This window comes from Falco naumanni, chromosome 3, assembly GCF_017639655.2.
Source record: "Falco naumanni isolate bFalNau1 chromosome 3, bFalNau1.pat, whole genome shotgun sequence".
NCBI lineage: Eukaryota > Metazoa > Chordata > Aves > Falconiformes > Falconidae > Falco > Falco naumanni.
Genome location: NC_054056.1, coordinates 79422607 through 79443575, shown reverse-complemented (window position 1 = coordinate 79443575; position 20969 = coordinate 79422607). Strand labels below are relative to the sequence as shown.

Sequence of the window (20969 nt, the reverse complement as noted above, 5' to 3'; positions counted from 1 at the left end):
TGGTAAAAAATACTGTTGACGGTATCTGCAATAATGTTGTAGTTAAAATTCCAGGGAAATGCTGTAAAAAATCTAAAAACACTTTCTGAGGTTATTTCTCACCTTAGCTGTTTTGTAAAAATAATTACTCCAAATGATTTACCACCTTGGCATTATTTGTGTACTTCATTTGCATAAAACCAATCAGCATTTACTTTACTGTTTGAGGCCCACAAAAACAATACATTGCACTAAAAGCAAAAAATATAAATATTTAATGAGACTTACTAGAGTTAGAGCAAGCTAATCCACTGTAGCCTCAAGATAAAAATGCAAGTTATCCATAATTGTCCATTTTTAAGCAAGAAATTCCTTTGCACAACCTTGCCGGTTTCTTTGCTGCTCTTTTTCCTCTACCTTTTCCACTAGACTTCAACACTTTTTACGTATTCTCAAGATCAAGATCCTGCATGTGGATTACCTCCAGGTAAATTCCACAAAACCAACTACATTAAAGAAGTAAGACAGTATGTATGTTAAAGGGGAAGAATGACAGAAAGAAAGAGTTACTGCAAATATGACCTCCTGAAGGAAAGAATGTGGTTTTATATAAGTCCAGAGAAGATTAAGAGTTATCTGAATAGTAACCATAATGCTCTCCATTGAGCTCTACAGGTTTTACAGTCTTCACCACTTACAATACACTTATGCAATAGCATAAGAATCCCAGCCAGATACTATCACCAAACTTTATGCTCTGTGACAACTGTGGTGGCTTCTCAGTGCTATGCTAAGGCCTTTGTGCACAACAAAGCCTAATGAAGAAGCAAAGAACAAAAGAGACACAGGACAAGTGTGAAAAACATTCTGGAGTCCACAATTATGACTTACAACACCCATAGGGAGAGAACACATGGGGAGAACACAATCAGCTGTAAGTGAAAGGCAACATAAAATTAGAGAACAGTTACAAGAGATCTAACTTTACACTGATCAACCTATCTCAGGAGGCAAAGAGAAGCCTTTATCTAAAAGAAATGAGAACTATTGCCCTGGAGATGCCAGAGAGTAGAAGAAACTCTCCATCAAGTCAAAACAACCTCTCAGTCTTCAAGAAGTAGTGACTTGGGGAAAAAAAAAAATCTTTAAGGGATGTCCTAGGTCTGGCTGAAAAGGCGGTAATTTTCTTCACAGCAGCCCACATGCCTATGTTTTAGATTTGTGACTAAAACAGTGTTGATTACACACCAATCTTTTAGCTGTTGCCAAATGGCGCTTGCACAGAATCAAAGCTTTCTCTGTTTCTCACTTTGCCTCACAGCAGGTGGGCAAGAGGCTGTGAGGGGAGACAGCTGGGACATATGACCTGAATTGACCAAAGGGATATTCCAGGCCATGTAATGTCATGGTCAGCAATAAAAACTGGTGTGTGCGTGGTTTTTTTCCAAAGCAGCTGTTGCTTGGGGGCTGGCTAGGCATCAGTTGCTGGTGGGAGATGATGACTGCTTTGGCATCACTTGTTTTAGGTTTTGATATTTTCTTTCTCTCTCTTTCTGTCATTCTTCTTCCTCTTCCTTTCAATTATTAAACTATCTTTATCTCAACCCATGAGTTTTCTTGCTATTTCTTCCTATTCTCTCCCCCCTACCAATGTGGGGCAATGAATGAGCGAGCCACTCTGTGGTCTTTAGCTGCTTGCTGGGGTCAACCCACAAAGAAGGAAAAAAGCCTTTTGGATCTTTTGCCTTCAATTGTTCATTGTCTCTCCAAATTCTAAATCCTTCAGGAGTTTCAAAGCACCTGGTGATCAAAATTATCAGACATTGCCTACCACACAGATGGAAGAAGATTGATGATAAATGGAAGACAAATGGAAGACCAAAGATGAGACCTTCCAGAAATCATGATAACAGTAAATTGCATTTATTGATATTTTTCCTAGAATCAAATAATCCTATTCAAATTGGGATGAATTACATCTTCCACATCAGACTCAACAAAAAGCCACTGAATGTCAAATACCTATCACTTAGAAAGTCAATTACATCTCACAAAAGTAAAGCTTAAATGTCATTCATACTAGCCATACCACTCACAGAGGAGTAACATCATAACTATTCATATGCTAAACCTGGTCCATATAATACAATCCTCCTTTTACTCCAGAAATAACCATTAGGAACACATAAGTATTTAAATGTTTTACATGCTTTGTGAGATATGCAAGTAAAAAAAAGCAATATGCCAGTGCTTTTTTTTTTTTTTTTTTAAGATACAAAATATGCCTCCTCTTTCCAGTGGCTGAATTTGAAGGAAACAAAAAAAACTTCATATGAATAGCTTCATAAAAGCTATGACCACCACTCTGTAAGACATTAGAAATGGAAGCATGTAGATTCTATGGCAATTTCCAAAAAAAGCTGCATGTAAGTACTTATCTACACAGCAGCATTTTTTTTTCCAAAATTGCACTAGGAAGGCAGTTTAAGAGAAAAATAATGCTGGATCATACCTTACTAAACATTTTCTTGGTATCTGAGAAAATCATTGTTTATTACTGCATTGAGTGTGAAGAATCAGCATTCAGTGATAAGAACATGAGACAAATAACACTGTCATTATCACTTTCCCATGACTTGGGCTAAAGCAATGATCACTATCTCTGACTAGACAGAAATCTTGCCTTCTTCCAGTGGCATGACCGACTTTCCTGCTTGCTGGTGATTGAAACCTGAATACCATTGTACAATGAGGGGTTTGTGATCTACACAACAACTGACCTGTGCAGGTGCAGGCCTGTGCTGTGCCAATCATAAGGAAGTAGACTGTAGGCAGCTCCCACTTGGCATTTGGCAATTACACCACCTGAATGGTCTTATCTTCAAAGTGAACCACCATAGAATCATAGAATTATTTAGGCTGGAAAAGACCCAGAAGATCATTGAGTCCAACCATTAACCTAGCACTGCCAAGTCCACTTCCCTAAGCACCACATCTAGACGTCTTTTAAATATCTCCAGGGATGGTGACTCCACCACTTCCCTGGACAGCCTGTCCCAATTTTCTAGCCTCTCATTTTTACACTCAGATACTCTTATTTCTGGGTATATCAATTTTCAGTTGTGTTGTCATGTGAACATCTTTTTGCTTGACAGTAGAAACGCTCAATTAAATTCTTCACTTATAAGAAAAGCTAAACTAGATCATTTACTTCTAAGAGCTCTAAGATCTGTAATGCTGGTGAACCTTAGCACAGTAGGATCTGTGCAGTGTGCCACGCCATAATTGGAGGACTGCCCAATGTTGCACAACTTAAGGTTCCCAGCATCTGATGGGATGTAAGACTATCTATATTATTCCCCTTTTCTACCTCAAAAAGGTATTTAAGTCCACGCTTGATAGAATCTGAGTGCCCTTCCAATGGAGATCTGTAAAATACACTTGTACCAGTGCATTACCTCTACCACTGAAAATTTTGCAACATACAGTACAGCCAGTCTCTGCATGCATAAGAGGCCTACTGTCTCCCAGTGGTGTCAGCTTCTGTACATGCACTACACAGCAGATGCTCATTGGTAATGTTGCCGATTTCCCAGTAGCTTCCAAAAAAGAAGGGTCAGCAAAAGGGGACACAATGAACAATCCACAGAGGTTTCTCCTGCACAACCACTCTACTTAAACCCCAACAAAACAGGCTTGCAGGCCAGGAAACTGAAGATGTAGTACAACTCACACACCGTGTTTCCCAGGGCCTTCTGGCCTCTCTTCTGGCAAAGGATGTATTCTAGTCACATAATGGAGAAGAAGATTTTGTCCAGCTGGGAGAGTCAACAAGAGGAACAACCTGCTGCTAATATTAGAATAATTTATCAGGTCTGAAGTCTGTTTCCTGCAAGTTGCCAAAGACCTCTAGGAAACAGGCGAACCAGGAATGTCTGTTGAACCGGAGGAAATGTACTGAAAACACTGCAGATTCAACACCCTTTCATTAAAGCACTCAAGAGACTTATTAGAAAAGCAGTATAGACAATGTAAGGGGGGTAGACTACCCGACACTGAGTTAGATATTGTCTCATCCTACAGGCAAAGACAATTATAAAATGTGACTATATCACTGGCCAATCTTTCAGGGGTGTTACAATGATTAAGTAATTAACATTTGGAGAAAAGCTCTTGAGGAAAAAAGAAATTCTAAGATTAGAAGAAGAGTTATTAAAGCAAGAAGACGACACCAGGTATCTCACAAAGCAATAAATAAAAAGCATATTACTACTTAAAGTGCATTTCTGTATTTAAAGAGTCTGGTTTGTTACTGCATAGGAAGAATTACACATAATAAACATGAGGCAGACAGTCGCTGAACTTTCACTTAAGATTCTACATGAATTAAAACCACTATTACTGTGAAAACAGCTCTGAAGAAAATAAGAGATTGTTTTACAAGTCCTGATGCTGCAAACACTTAAATTCAGCTCACATACATAATTATTTGCATTGAAATCATGAAGTTTTTTCAGAATCATATAGACTGGCACATGTCAATTGCAGGAAATGGACTTCGATTACCACCAGCTTCCACTTCAACCACACCTGTGTGAACTTCCTGGGTACACTTATCTTTGGAGTAGTGCTTCATAGTTAACTACTACATAACACATATTAACATATGGTAACATTTTTTATGTTGCAAGCATGCACAGAGACTGGATAACAACAGGAGGTGATTGAGCTTTATGACTAAACATCACAGAATCATAGAAACATTTAGGTTGGATTTAGGTAAGATCATGAAGTCCAGCTGTTAACCTAACACTGCCAAGTCCAGCACTAAACCATGTCCCTAAACAACACATCTACATGTCTTTTAATTACCTCCAGGGATGGTGAGTCAACCACCTCCCTTGGCAGCCTGTTCCAGTGCTTGACAACCCTTTTGGTGAAGAAATCTTTTCCTAATATCCTATCTAAACCTCCCCTGGTGCAACTTGAGGCTGTTTCTTCTTCTGTCACTTGCAACTTGGGAGAAGAGAACAACACCCATCTCTCTGCAACCTTCTTTCAGGTAGTGGTAGAAAGCAGTAAGGTCTCCCCTGAGCCTCCTTTTCTCCAAGCTAAACAACGCCAGTTCCCTCAGCCGCTCCTCATAAGACTTGTGCTCTATATCAATATTGTGTAGAACAATACAGAATTTCTTTTTCTTCTTCCTTACTTGTAAAAAGCTCAAGAATGTATATGTTAAGTCCAAGTGTGCTACAAAAAAATCTTATTTTACTTTGTGTATATTAATGCATAGCAATATATTTAAACAATTATGTATTTACACTTAATCAAATGATTTTTTAAAGCATAGTCATGCTTTTCTGACTGTTCAATCAATATTCCTGCCAATTTCATGGAAAATACAGTTCTCTCCAGTGGACACAGTGAGATACTGAGGGAATAACACAACCTCAAAGTCTCAGTGGACTTTGGCCAAACACAGACCACAGCTTAAGCCCAAATGTCATGGAATTCCAAAAGGACTGCAGAGTTTCCCAAAAAACTACTTTAGCTCCCAATTAGATTTACAAAACACAATACTTGGCATTATGATGTATACAAAATGAGCTCTTTGATTTCATTTTCAGTCACAGACCTCAACTGCATTACCCTTTTACATTTCTCAGAAGTCAGGAAGATCCTTTCCACTATGATGTTATCTGCCAGTAATCTATTTCAGCCATCTGTGTAACTGAACACACTTCGAAAGATACCAGTGTGTTAACAGCCCTCCCATGCATCTTATGTTATACATAAACAGTGAAATCAGAATGTATACTCTTCATCTTTGCACATATACTTCTTTTGGAATAGATTCTTTCAAAGTGTAACAGCATAATTGATTCTTCTATTTGGAATGTTTCATTCTAGTTAAACCTTCACTGACAATTCTGATGTGAGTACTAGGAGATCTTTTCTTCCCAAAGAAAATACACAAACAGTGAGTTTCATGTTCTTAATGCCTAAATAAATCAACCTAACACTGAAAAAGATTCTCTTGAAAACACATAAAGATACAAGTTTGTGTTCTGCAAAAACCTGCATTATAAGCAGGGTACACACTAAAATCATCTGCTGTAAACAGTAGAATTTTATTCCCCAGAATCCACTTAGAAGTGTGAGGTTTTGTAATTTTTAAGAAAGGGCTCAATGCTTACTCAATTCAAGCAACAAATATTGAACTCTAAAGGGAACAAGTCAAGTAGCTATATGTAACAATGCCCTGAAATACCGTGATGGCAGAAAGCCATGATTTGAAATTAGTTATACTCCATATAAGCAGTGTAAAAAGCATCAAACCAGTTAATAGATTTATGCGGTACATAATGAAAAAAATCAGTCCCAGTATCATCAGTTACTGATCTGGAAAATATAGCAATGAAAAAAACCTACGTTTGCTGAAAGAAACTTAAGTTCTCTATGTTACCTTCAAAAGAAAATAAAATGCCCTTCCTGTGTAAAAGTTTGTCATATCCTGAAGTTTTCAGTAGTTCCACAGGACGTAACCGAACTATTATATCAAAATATAAAACACATGCTGTCAGCAAATTGCAAAATGAGAATCAAAATAAAAGTCTTTCAGAAGCACAGCACTTTCAACACCAAGATGTGCATATTTAATTTCCTATCAGTGGTAGTTACTATAATAAGGCTATACCATAATCACTGTAAACATGGCTACTCATCCAATATACCAACATTTTGCTTCAGAATCTCAGAATCACTTATATAACACCCCACCTGAACTAGAGGTCCAGTTTGTGACCTTTCCTAGTTTAAAATTAATTTGGTATAAACTCTGCCAGTTTCAATAAAATGTGTGACAGCAAAATGTTCCAGGTTTTGCATGACACAAAACCAGAATGGATTCTTACAACTGAGTCCTTACTAGGTAAAACAAAACACTTGTTTGTACACAAATAATATCCTTCCCAAACGTGAAAACAACAGAAAATAAAATTTCCTTTATACTGCCTTTCTGGTTCCAGATACCTTTAGGGATTCAAGAGTCTCAAAGGGAAGACCTACACATCCAGTGGATACCTGTTCCTCACTATCTCTACAGAAGTTAACAGAAGAATCTATTCTATATGTGATACATAATGAGCCCAGTAACATCACACACTTACCTACTGTACCTTCCAGGTGCCACAGAATTTTAGAGGAGTCCTGTGGTTTATGCCAGCACAAGACACCCATTCAGCTTTCTTTTTACGTCACACTGATAAAGTTGGAAAGATCTGTAAGTTGCACAAGGAAATAAGGAGGTAACACAGCTACAGACTAATTATGTCCTTCACCGGAAACCATGGATTAGTTCTGGAAATACCACCTGATTCCACGACAACTGCAAGCCCACAGTCAAAAATCCTGTGGCTTACTTCAAACACAAAGAACTAACTGACCCACTGAGACACCTCAGTGACCCAGCCCATTATCTCTTCTTTCCTGTAAAAACAAATGCATTCACCAAACTTAAAACCACTGAAAAAAAGAAAGTTTAAGTCACAATTATTTAAGCAAAACAAAAAACTTTTTTACCAGGACGTGGTCAAGCACTGGAACAGATTGCCCAGAGACTCTGCAGCATCTCCATCTTTTGGAGATTTGACTCCCATTTGACTTTGGGAGTCAAAACGCAACTGAACAATGTTCAGAGGAACCTGCTCTAGCTGACTGTTTTCAGCAAGGGATTGGACTTGTTATCTCCAGGAGTCCCCTCCAACCTCAACTATCCTGTCATTCTATGAATACTGAAGGAAGGAAGCAACAGAAATAAAACAGAAACGGAGTAGAGCATCATGCATTTTTCTGATCTTAAGGTCCAACCCAACAGAAAAATTTGTGACAGAATTAGTAAATATAAGAATTCTGAGCTATCCTGAGACAGCGTATTTCCCATGCTTTGATCCCACTTAAAGTTCTATATAGCAAAAACTGGGGGGAAAAAAAAATTGAAATCTATTATTACCTTTTAAGCATCCTACATTGAAGCTTTTAAAAATGGCAGAAAAGAGACTATCAACTAACTTTCTTCAACAATGTCCCTCCTTTCACAACCAGTAATTCTACGAAAGGGAGGAAGCAGTGAGCAAAGAGCCTTCTAGAGTATAATTTAACGTACAATACAGTCTACTGGAAAATTACAATCAAATCCTCTGGAGAGGTTACAAACTCAGGTTGTGTAAGGTATTTGTAGCTAGTAAGTCTCAAATAAAACCTACTGAGGCGAGCACTGTGATACAGCTAAGGAAAAGAGGAACCAGATGAAAGCAAATGAAGCTGAATCTCTTCCTTGTATATAAATGCATTCTCCAAGTAGAACCTGAAAGTAATTTATGTAGGAAATTGAATTAATTAATTTAAGCACCTGAAGCATTTGATATTTCACAGGATTTTGTTGCAGCTGGTAGTTTATTCACACACATACATACATAGTCTTCATAACATTCACTCCTGAAACTTGCAAAGTTAAACTCTGTGAGCCTTCATACTGCTGCTGGATACTTTAGCTTCAAACGTAGGGAGCAGTTTCAAACTAGTCTATGCTAGATCAGATATTATACTTTTTAGATTAATCTATATTTTAAAAAGTATCAGAAAATACACATAATTTTTTGCAGTTACCCAGCAGTTCCATTGCATCATCTTCATTGTCAATATCTTCTTCGGTTACAGATGGAGCTGTGCTTTGAGCCGAATCAAAGGAGTCCTGAGAAAGCATGGCAGCCAGCAGTTTCTTATGTTGCTGCTGTTGTTGTTTTAATCCTTTGGTCTTTGGCTCCATTTTTAAGCTGTGAGGGAGGAAAGCACAACTTTCTCTTACTGGTGCTCTCCACAAAGTATGTCACACATTTGTCAAACTACTATAACGTACTCCAGATCTGAAGGTTAACTCCACCAGATCACACATGAAACAGCTGGATATTACTCATTCCCTGATCATTGCATGTTATAAGTCAGTTTGTGTTTTCAATCCCTATCTAAAGTTTTGATTCAATGATGATGGGGAATTTCCCACTGACTTTACGGGCATTAATCAAGTCTAAATAAACCACATATACAGAACAACAGGATGTCAATTACTAACCAGTATTGCTAAGGCATTGATCACACAGCAACAACGCTGACAACAAAGAACTGCTCCCTTGAGTGGTTGTCATGACCCCACAGGATTAAGGACAATACAGTTATAATAGTTCTCATGGTCTGTTGACTTGTGTCCCTAACCTAAGTAACTGCTAAGACAACTGGAACCGCACAGTAGTTAACAGAAGGGTCTAAGGCAGGACTTGCTACAGTTAGTAATTTCTGATTCCTTACAACATCAAGATAAAAACAACAGGACAGAAGTTTTTTTGGTGCCCCACATGAGCATATCAGCAACACCTCAGACTGTCTTATAGTCTTGCAGGAAGGCAGATCTCTTGCAAGAAGGCAGATATGTCGCAAATGTATGAAATTTAGTATAATGTATGATAGTTCATTTCCCACTGCAAAGATAAACACTAATAAGACAAAGTGGACCTTGGAGATGAAGAATGGGCTTTGAGTTTAGGATATCAGGTTATGGATGGGGCCTCTTCAAGGTCTAGTTAATTTGGGGTGCTAAGAAACGAGTATCATTTCAAAAATCACTCACTGTGTACATACATTATCCCTTGAGGGAGTTTCGCAAGAACCTTACTGCTTCTCAGAATTTCTCCAATAATTTTTTCATGTAGAAAACTACTAATTGTTTTGGAAACTACTAACGTATTGGAAATTAGTTTAATCCCATTTTCATGGTGCTCAAATTTCTGAAAGATGAGCTCGGTACCAAGCAGGATTGCCATCAGCACTTTTATATGGTCTCTTATCACATATTAATACCTTGCCTTCCTCTCTTGCAGCAGCAACAAAGAGCAGTGCAAAACTAGTGACAAATGCAGTCCTTCCTCTGTACCAATCCAGAACATTAAGGGGAAAAAGGTGACCCTTCATCAGTTTGATAAGATGTCATTAACACAGCTACCTCACACTGACTATACTATCTTTCCCAAGCAAAGTAGTAGTGAAATCCATCCTTTCAGTTTCTCAAAATTAATTCCTCTTCTTTTTTTAAGTAATTATCTTTCAGATGTACAACATCTGCTTTCATCACTCATCACCACAGGAATATGTTTTTAAGGTGGAAGTAGTGGTTATCCCCCACTCTCCACTACTGAATGGAGCAAAAAGTGAGGTTTGTAGTTGCAAAGACAGAAAAAGCAGATAACTCATGGATTCCCAAATATCTCACACTACATATACTCACTGTGATCTGCTTTATGCTGGAAAGAACAATATTGAAAATGGTCATGTTATCCATAGACCAGTGGTCCATAGGAATATGTCGTTTTCTGTAGCCTATTCAGTCCTTTATAGAATGTTATGAATATGTAACAACTCAGGGCTTCCCCTTCCACTGAACAGAAAAAAACTTGTCCAGTAGGGACTATGACAACAACACAGAGAGTGGGAGTAGCGTGACACTGATGGCAATTACTCTACCAATGATCTGCCAATGCCTAATCCTCTGGATACTTATACACTGTATCATTTAAGTAGCATTTCCTTATGTTTACCGATTGGTAAAAGAAAACATATTACACGGAAATAATGGGACCATTACAGTTTTCACTGTCCTGTTCTTATGCTGTAACTAAAGATTAGGATTAGTTTTGAGAGTTTGCTGGTTTATCTCGATAATTAGTGATCAATGAACTCTCTATTTTTATTACAGTGTTGCTAAATCAAATTCTACAAGGTATAATTGGAAACAATATGAATTTCAAATTCCTCCCTCTTTCATTTGCCAGGTAAAAATGTAACTGAATTATTTTAGGCTACACTAACTATGAAGTAGATGAATGAAATGCAGACGAGGCAGCCAAAAACTCTTTACAACTGATAACGACTTCACTCTTTCAGGAATTCCATTTAATCTCATAAACCCCATACTATTCCCACTTTTTTTTTTTTTTATGTACTAAGTATATGATATATTAAAACTAAGTTACTATTACCTATTATTTGTCTCATGCAAGTCATGGTGTATAGTCAATTGCAAATTCTGCTAACAGTACTTTAATTCATAGTACCACTGAATCAGACCTTGAAGAAACTGCCTGTTACCAGCAAACTATTATTAAACATTCAGATTAACCTTATCGATATGGGTCTTTTAAACTTCCATATGTAGGTAGCACCAATTCTGAATCACTATCTTGAAGCTCTGCAATTTTATGATTACTCTGCAAGACTGCAAACTTGTTTTTTATAAATGCCTTACAAAAGCAGATGAAGCAAAGAATTATCCCAGACATAAATCAGTCATCCAAACATAAATCCATATGCTGCATGTAATTTAGTTGTTATTCATTTCCACTGAAATTCAGTATTCTCACTTAACAATACATATTTTCAAACAGGTCTTCAGCACTTACTGCACCTAAAAACTAGAAACAACAGTGTTCCATGAGTTTTTCCTAGCATTAACTACCCCATATTCTTCTTATTTCATACATCAAGCACATGATTTTGTCATGATACTCAACAAGACTTCTCAAATAATATTCTCAAAGCCATTAATCACATTTTTTAATTATAGCATTAGCTGTGAATTTTCTTACAGCTTGTACCACCCTCTACAAAGAGAAGAATATGCTGCTTTGAATCATCTTTGTTACTCAGAACTAAACCTCTTTTTTCCCTTCTAGAGATTAGACAGAGATGCTTATTTCTGCTCCTTCCTATTGAAAGAGGGGATAAAATATCCTCAATTTGCTCTGCAATGTGCAAAAGGTCTTTATTCAGTGTCTTTATTAGACTGCTGAATAAGGAAAAAGAAACCCAAGCCCTCACAATATCAAGCTGCGGTGCCAGTTGTTGACTCCATTACTTTCCCAGGAACTGTACTGGAGAAACCCAGTGTCCAAATTCTGTTGGTTCCAGTCCAACACCTGGCTGAGGCATCATTACTACATGCCACTGTTTCTTTGAAATTGTAGTACTTGCAGCTTCCCCCACAATAATCTAATTAGAAGAAGAAAGAAGTACTCATGGATAACAAACATTCCCAACATGTGAGGAAAGTCAATGAATGCAGCCTCTAAGAGTACAGCAACTGACAGACCAGTTTCCTTGTGACAGACAGGGAGGTGAATTCCGATGTAGAAGGCACATGGAGGACATGGTGAAGGAATATATCAGACCTTTTCAAAGGGAAAGCAGAGAGTTTCTGCCTTCTTAAAAGTGGAAGAAAAAGGTGTCTGCTGCATTCAAGTACTTAAAAAACAACATGAATCCCTTTTAAAGAAAGGATGTGAATACTTCACTTTCTGTGATAAATAGGAATCTTTAAATCACAGAAAATGGACTCCTTGTAAAAATGACAATCTCTTCCATGTAGCTGAAGCACATTAACAAATAAACATATGCTCTCACCATCAATCATGCACAACAAATTGTCAGAAGTTATCTACTGCAGAGAATACAATTTTCTCTTTGAGAAAGAATTGTTATTAACACCAAGATGCTAAGTATTAAGAACTGAAGATTAATTTAGGAAGTCCTGTTAAAAAGAACATGGATACTGTTTCCCTTGTCTATATTTCCTTTAAATTGGAAAATCAGATTTACCACTAAAATGTCAAGAAGATTAGCAAACAGCTACTACCGACCGCTGAAGGACAGAAGTGTTTGAAGTATCTGAATGAAACTATGTATCACAAAATTATTACACAATGGACCCAATCATGTCAATATACACTTAGCTTTATACATAGGAATAAAACTATGGAATTGTAAATGAGTATACAGTTAACCATATACAAAAGCATGACAAGAAACCAGTCACATATTAATGTCTTCCATTTATTCTGCATGTTGCCACACTACTATGGCATAGGAATTTAAAACCACTGCACTCTGCTCTCAAACAGGGTGTTACAAAGACAGCTCTGCTTCACAAATTCTGAAACTTCTAGGCCAAACCCAAATCCCACCTTCCTCCAGGACTGCTGCTATCCTCGCTGTCCCACTGCTCATTTTTATTTCTTGGTATTGGTGGCTGCAGCATCTCAGCAGCCAGCGGGTCTGCATCATTCTCCTCACGGCCAATCCATTCTCCAATCACACGAGGTCTGAGAAGGGGGGTGTTAAAACCTGGTGTGTCCTGAAGAGACAGAAAAAAAACCCCAGAAACACTGCAGTACTTGTTCTCAACCACACATGTAAATCGGAAAATAAAAGAAGAAATAGAAAATAAAACTATTCATTAAAAAATACAAAAACAGTACAGTACATTATCATTTCAGAGGACTACAAAATACCCAGAATCAATCATGAAAAGATAGCCATTAATAAAATTCCAAGAGAGATTTGCCCACCCCGATGCCTCAAATCTCTCCTGCTTCTTACTTTTCAATAGCAACTGTAGAAATCTGGGGATCCTTGAAAAATTATGATTATTACTTCTTATATATATAAATGCACAACTCTTAAAACTCACACTTTCAGTTCTGCTAAGCAATACATGAGGCCACTTGTCTAATGAAATCCCAATCAAAAGACTGCTGTAGATTAACAGCATTGCTCTTATTTGCATTATGAATGAATGCAAAACTAATAAATAGATCTGCATTTGGCATTTTAAGAATAACCCTGCTGAGATTTACGTAATATATCTTTCAATTCTGAAAATGGTATTAAAATTTTAATAAAATGCATTTCTGAAACTACTACTCATATTTTTAACCGCTTACTGGAAGAAGATAGCTGGAGAGGATTACAAGAAGCAAGCATAATGTAACTGGAATATTCAAAACAATAGCAATAATTTGCATCATTATATTAGGAATTTAGATTAAGGAAATAAATTATCCTTAAAAAATGTATGAAAAGGCTGTTCTGAAGTGGTGAGTATCTCTGTTCTCAGTGTTACTATAATGGTTTTAGATAAAGGGTCATGTACAACAGGACAGTTGAACTAAAAATCATGCGTGTATGCAAAAAAAAAGATGAAATTATGAAATGGGAATATATATATTTGCTTTAATTAAACTATTTTCTAGGCTAGCAAAGACATTTCAAATAGAATGGTGTTCCTAAATAGGGGAGATGTATTCTATTCTATTCTTATCCCTTAATGAGAGAAAAATTTAGGAAAACAAATCCTTCCCTGTTACCTAGCTCAGTGTCTCAATAAATACTCCTGCCACAAACAAAAAACATCCGCAAAAAGTACAGCACAGTTATTACTTTAGCCTAACAGCCATATTTTCTCATGTTCCTAAAACCAAACCATTTTAAAAGTCTCATCTTAATTGACACAGACATAGTAAAAGTACAGTTTGAAGTACAGGCCTCTACTGAAATGAAACAAAAAAAGACTGAAGACTGCTTTCATGTGAATGCAGCTACCCGGCTCTGACTAGACACTGAAACTTTGCTCAGCAGAACTCCAAGAGCTTCCATTTTGACAGAACCAAATGTGACCTAGACCCTGGATTAGACTCATTCAGCCCAGTTCTTCTGTTCTGGTTTCTGCGATGTGCCTGTGAGTGCATGACCACATTCCACTCTCTGTAAGTCTTTGCAGAGTTCTCCAGTATTTGACTAATTCACTTTTTACACAATTTCCATTTTCTGCAAAGGTTTATGTGACACAGTAGAACCACTGAAAATGGAATGCAGCCAATACAGAAGAGAGAAATCCGAGGAAAACACCACAACTTCAGAGGTTTTAGAATACCTAACTGCTGGTGTCTTTCTTTTATGTACTTACAAATACGCTTTTTGTGGATCTGTCTGGTGCTGTGTCATAGGTAATGCAGACTAGAAGAGAGTGGCCTCTGGTCACTTGACAGGTGTTCCTGTCACAAGTGTGACTAGCATCACTAAGCTATGAGCTTGGAAAAAAGATTATTCCACTGCCCACAACGCCTTCATTACACAAGGTGCTTACATTAGTTTCAGTAAGAATCATTCGTCCTCTTTTGAAGTTTATTCCTGCTACTCTAGCCATTTTCTCCCTAGGATAATTTTAGTAATTAATAAAAACGGTTCCTGGAGCTAGCTAAACTTGCAACAACTTGCAGTGTCAATCTTGCTGAAAGCTTTCAGTCCCTTAAGTGAAAATGAAAAGCACCTAAAATTTTGCCCTTTTTCAGTATCATAAGTTTTTCCTGACACTGTACACTGCACCATCAGCATATGAATAAGTAAACCATGAATGCTGTGTCCATCCTTGTTACGCTGATTTCTTTTCTAGACATTTTAGGGATTAAAGTAGCACTTTCATACTCCATAGAAATGTAATTTATATTACATAGTCATGCTTTGCCTCATTTTATCACCTTGCTCTCCTTTTTGAATCTTGTTAGACTAGTATACCACAGCATCAGTGACCTAATTTATTTTCCTCTTTTCAACTATATAAGCAGCCACAGTGAAAATAAACGAAGAATCAAAGACAGCTCCATTCAGAACACCAGGACATTTATTTGGCACCTTATTTCAAAAGCTTCAATAAACTCAGATTAAGTATTCTGTTCTCAAACGAGTTTTTATAGTATTGGGTTTTATATATATATAAACCTTAGAATCTTAACTGGTTTCAATTTATATTCCCCCATAAGTAACAGAAAAGATTCACAGTGGCATCAGTGTGCACAGAAATATTTTCAGGACAGGTAGTTATTTAAATCTGCACTAAATGAACCAAGAGGACTATCTTATGGTGCAGTCCAGGTGTCATCCGGATCAGTAGCTACCAACTTGACACACTCAAGCTTCCTTTATGCAGCGACTAGAAGGGAAAGACTGGAGGACTGCTGAACCTTATCTTCACCTTGGGCTGAGACCAGGGAGCACAACATTTGTGCATCCATTTTATTTAAATTTAAAAAAAAAATTAGTTTAAAAAGCTTAATATTCCTAATTTCAGATATTTATTTTGAGGGAACCTCCATAGTGAGAAATACTTTTGATTGAAAAGAAATTTGTTTATTTTTATGACTTAAGAGTAGTTGTTTTCTCTATTTTATTAATTATAACCTGTGTTCATTGCAGTAACGCTACATATAAGAAGAAAGTATCCCTAGACATGGCATAGAAAATTGTTTTAATACTACCATTAACGGTCAAGCTCACCTTCATTCAAGTCTGAGTCTGGATCTCTAACACTTAGGTGTCTCTCATTATTACTGTTTAAAGTGACTGAAAGACATTGTTGGGGATTCCGAACAAATCTCACAATGTATTTGACAAGTCTCACATTACCAGAAAATATTTCTAGTCTCTGTATACGCAGGTTAAAAAAAAAAAACAACCAAAAAAAAACCAAATCAAAAAGCCAGAAGATTACTACACCTTCCCCTACCTCCTCTTAAATTTCTTTAAAATTACAGTATTTTAGTCAGTCTCCAACTGTAGCCAGAGGTAAAGGGTGTGACTCCTTTTTCTGCACAATCTTTTTCAGGAATATTGCTTAAATGGGTACAAGCACATAAACCCATTTTAAAAACATTTCTGTACTGTAGCTTCCTGGGTAAACTTTGCCTTCAATGCATTTTACAATGCAGACATTCTACAGTGCAACATATATTTGCAGTTTATTTTGCAACATACAGACAAGTAGCATATTCTAGACTTTGCAACATTCCAGCAGCAGCATATTCTAGAGAAAGCACATCATCAGTAGCCCCATGGTCAGAGCATTCAGCTGGAACATTGGAGTTTCAGTAGTATGGCTATTCTATGTGTATTTGAACAACTTCCCAGGGAAGTATCCAAGCAGTTAGGAAAACACCCTGAAATTCATAATTAATTCAGGGGTTTTCTCTAGGATTTTTTAATCAGCCTAAGAATATATTGATTTTGCAGAAAGGCTAACATCCTAGCTCAGTTTGTCTGTTTACATGAAGTTTTTTGCAGTACTGAGGATTTTTAGGAAACTACACATTTTCATGCATAGTTTCTGTTCAGTAGTAAGCAGGGTGAGTGAATTCAGAAATTTGTATTACATTACCTCTGCACTTCAGCCTTAAGATCTGTGAGTCACCACACATCCCTTCTCATTTTCTTTCCTTACACGCTGTACTGGCAGCAACAGTTGCTGCTCTTACATAGCTTCCATGGTCTACAGACGTGGGCTGAATCATCAAGAGCGAACACCAAACTCTGCAAGACTGAACTAAATGAGATTAAAAAGGAGGGAATCTACACAATAAATCTGTTTTAATTGCCTTACTCTTAGGTTTTGGGTTTGTTTTTTCTGTTTGCAATTATAGCAGGAACTCAGAAATTTTATTTGACTGTGTCCAAGTGAAAGCTTCTATTCTGACTGAAAGACTGACCTTGCCTGCCTGTGTTTTCTCTACCTCTGTCTTGGACTGAAGCCCTAAATACTGGCACATAGCTAATAATATAGCAGATAATTGACAAGAATCCATTTAAATGGAACTCCCTTCCACAAAAGCGATTGTAATTCAAAGCAAACTGGTTTTCCAAATTCAAATGCTCAAGTAACTAAGCAACCAACTAATTAACTGAATTACTTGGAGAAGGAGTTATATCAACCAACAATACCAATCGAGTACTCCCCTAACAAAGGGAGCTAGAGGTTACAGCAGCCAGAAAGAAATATGTTTTTAAAAATACTTACCTAATGAGAAACAAAAATAAAGAAACATACACATGCATTCTGTTTTCTCCAGGTTCATAATCTAAACCACAGGTAAAACAGCAGGATTATGGGCTCTGTCCTAATCCCTAAGAATGTTTCATCATCTGTCCTAATCCCTAAGAACGATCATCAGGAAAATAAAGCAAGGAAAAGCATATAGAAGACCTTCTTGTTGTGTTTAGTTTTATGTCTCTCATGACATCTATGTAATGACAACGTTCTAAGGGAATACAATGCCAAGTTTGGGCATGCTATTCTAGGCCCATGACATGCATCTGGAGGGTTAAATGTTAATCCAAACCACAGATCAATGTAGTTTGAAAAACGATTCAGTGCTGTCACAGGCTAAATAAGGAAGCTATAGTGTCATTATGTATTTCTGGGAAAGGAATTACAATGAACTTGACTACATTTATACCTGAAAAATAAACATCACGTAAGAACATGCTCAGGAAAATGGAATAAAATTCTGCCTAATGTTAAACCATTGCCATTTGGTCTTTGGCTGCTTTTGGACCAAGCCAAATAATACACTTTGAAACAAGTCACCAGAACGTTTCAGGAACTATCTCATGTAATAGATCATTCCTAGGAGATAGGATTCCACAGAATGGTTCTGGCTATGCTTTCCTAATGCAGAATTAGCCTTTATGTCCATTAAAAGTCCTTAAGGGGCTAATCAAGAAATAGAAATTAATTTTACTAAAGCCCACAGAAATGAAAAATTGTGCTGCTTCTGTAAATATTTCCCGCAAGCCTATTGAGCAATACTGCACAGAGGAAGCAAGTTAATAGCTTTATTGTTTGGGAGTTTTGGGGGTTTTTTTGTTCTACAAATAAATCTTGATTTCAAGAAGATATAATTTACCTGTCCTCATCAGAAAGAGATGCCAAACCAGATGCAGTTTTGTAAAGGTGTCAGGTAATGTATGCTACTGAATATACGTAAGATAACGTCAACTTTTATTTAAAAAAAAACACATCACCTTCCAATTTGAAATCATAAACAATAAAGTATATGGTAACAAAAAGACAATTAACGCTTTGCTCAGACTGAATCCTGAGGAAATTCACCAATTACATTCCCCATCTCAATTTTCACACTGAATAAATTAATTTAAAAAACATGGATTTTTTGAACAATAATCTATCATTGTTTAAAAAAAATTAACACCTTAGTATCTCCTAACAACTATACATAAAAAGTACGTGACAACAGTCTCTAGCCCCAAATGTCTTTTTCCTCCCACAAACAGTATTTCATAGTTTTTTCAGCAAACAAAACCAAATGAAGAGGACTTCTTCCTAAATAGTCGTATAGATAAGGGTTCTAATGGAAGGCCTTTTAATTGTATTTCTCATCACTTCTGAGCAGGGTTAACAAAACAGTAGGAAGGAAGATTTAGATACTGGTATACTCTTAATATGAACAAGACAAAGACAAATGAAGGGAAAAATTATAAGTAAAGGCCATGGTTTTGAACTGGCAGCCCCATACACACATGGCTGCATGGTAACAGTGATCAATCTTGTCTACATGGCCTTTCCTGGAGAACCTGGTGGAAGTATTTTATACACATTTGTGTCAGAAAGGTTCATGCCTTCATTTTACTAGGAGAAAGCAAAGATCTGTAAAAACTTGTCTCCTATATGAGTCATTATTCCTGTGTTTTACATACACATTTTGATCTCGTTTCCCTAAGAGTAACAGTTTCTGACACCAAGAATACGGCCCAAGGTTCTTGGCACTAGTAGCGTACTGCTGTTCACTGGTGAGAATAGGGAAGATAAAGGTGGTTCGTATCCTTTGGAACTCTGAAAAATTAGCTGATTACTCTTTCAACACAGAGTTCATTACAGCCAAACCTAAAATTTGTGTCAACTGTGTAATGTATCAAAAGGGCCAAAATAGAAGAGATCATTGTTTATTGCATTTAGCAAGGAAGTAAAGACAGTTATGTATGTCCTGTGCTTTCCTGATCGAATGTAGGGAGCAAAAAGTTATTCCTAAATATTCTCACAAATCATATCTGTGAATGCAAAATTCATGATTTCATGAATAAAAGGTATTTAAAGCTAAATGTTTCCAAAAGGACACAAAGTAACTCAACAGACTGTATTAAGCGAAGACAGAATCAAGATCAAAAGCACTTCCATGGCCTTACGGAGAGTCTCTTCAACATGGTGAGACTTTTTTTTCCCCATAGTAGACCACCCACCCTGGATCAAGCTCTTAATGTGTCAACATATACTGTACTTACCCATATAGGTTTCCATACCCAAACTTCCTCTGAACCCAACAGAAATGTGTATGCCAGGACATGGAGAGGCAGCTCTCATTGCCTGAAACTATCACAATCATTTGTTTTTCTACTGTTCATTAGGCATACAGCAAATCTTACCTTATCATGTTCATCAGAAATAGCAATGCCTGAAAACAAAACAGATTTAAAAAAAAAAAAAAAAAAGAAAAGGTTTAGAAACATTCTTTCTATAAATGTAATTTACTACAGTAAGTAAAAGTAAGCTTTAATCTGAAAAGTTTACATACTGTTCTCTGCACACTGCTGTACCATACAACACTTGTATGGTTTTTTCCATTAGTGAAATTGTCTGGAAACTCGATGCTCTTAACTTTCCTCAGCTGTAATATTATCAAAATGAGTTTGCAGAAAACTATGGAAATTAAAACCTTAAAGCTTAAGTATACTTCTACCGGCTTTCTAGAATTAAACCAGCCACATGATACTTACATATGGACACATTATTATGCAAATCTCACCCTGACCAGCATGCATAACATCATGCTGCAATTACAGGGCAACACAGACATGACTCTTCCCTCTTTCTCCATGGTTCAATATAGAAAAGATTCTATGAAAACAGATGGAATTTAAAGAGAAGAAAATCTCAAAGTAAATCTCAAAGTAAAATTTCACAATAGAATGCAGAACTGTTTTTCTAAATCCTCTGAATAAGAACTTATTTGCTGTTGTCCCTTCCGCTGATGTCTGCCTGAAGCTTTCCTATGCTTGCTTCCATTGTTATCATCTAACTCTTCTAATCGCAACTATCCTGTAGCACATTAAATATGCACAACGGGTCTCAGAATTTTCAATGCATCTACACACCTCGGTCATATCACATGGAGAGATCAAGCAATCATACATTTAACGCTATCATGTTAAAAATTCTGATATATTGAAAGCAAAGCATTTCCCAGGTTCCTTCCAGATTTTAT

The 20969-nt window shown here is 36.8% G+C and overlaps 1 protein-coding gene across 1 annotated transcript in view; it reads right to left on the bottom strand.

Moving 5' to 3' along the window:
- C3H8orf34 (chromosome 3 C8orf34 homolog) overlaps positions 1–20969 on the bottom strand; it is a 166970-nt gene that overhangs the window by 94241 nt on the left and 51760 nt on the right. The window contains exons 5-7 of the mRNA XM_040588704.1: positions 20131–20159; positions 13047–13216; positions 8647–8813 (exon numbers count right to left, since the gene is read on the bottom strand). Of these exons, the coding sequence (XP_040444638.1) occupies positions 8647–8813; positions 13047–13216; positions 20131–20159 (366 nt within the window). The remainder of the gene's footprint in view (positions 1–8646; positions 8814–13046; positions 13217–20130; positions 20160–20969) is intronic.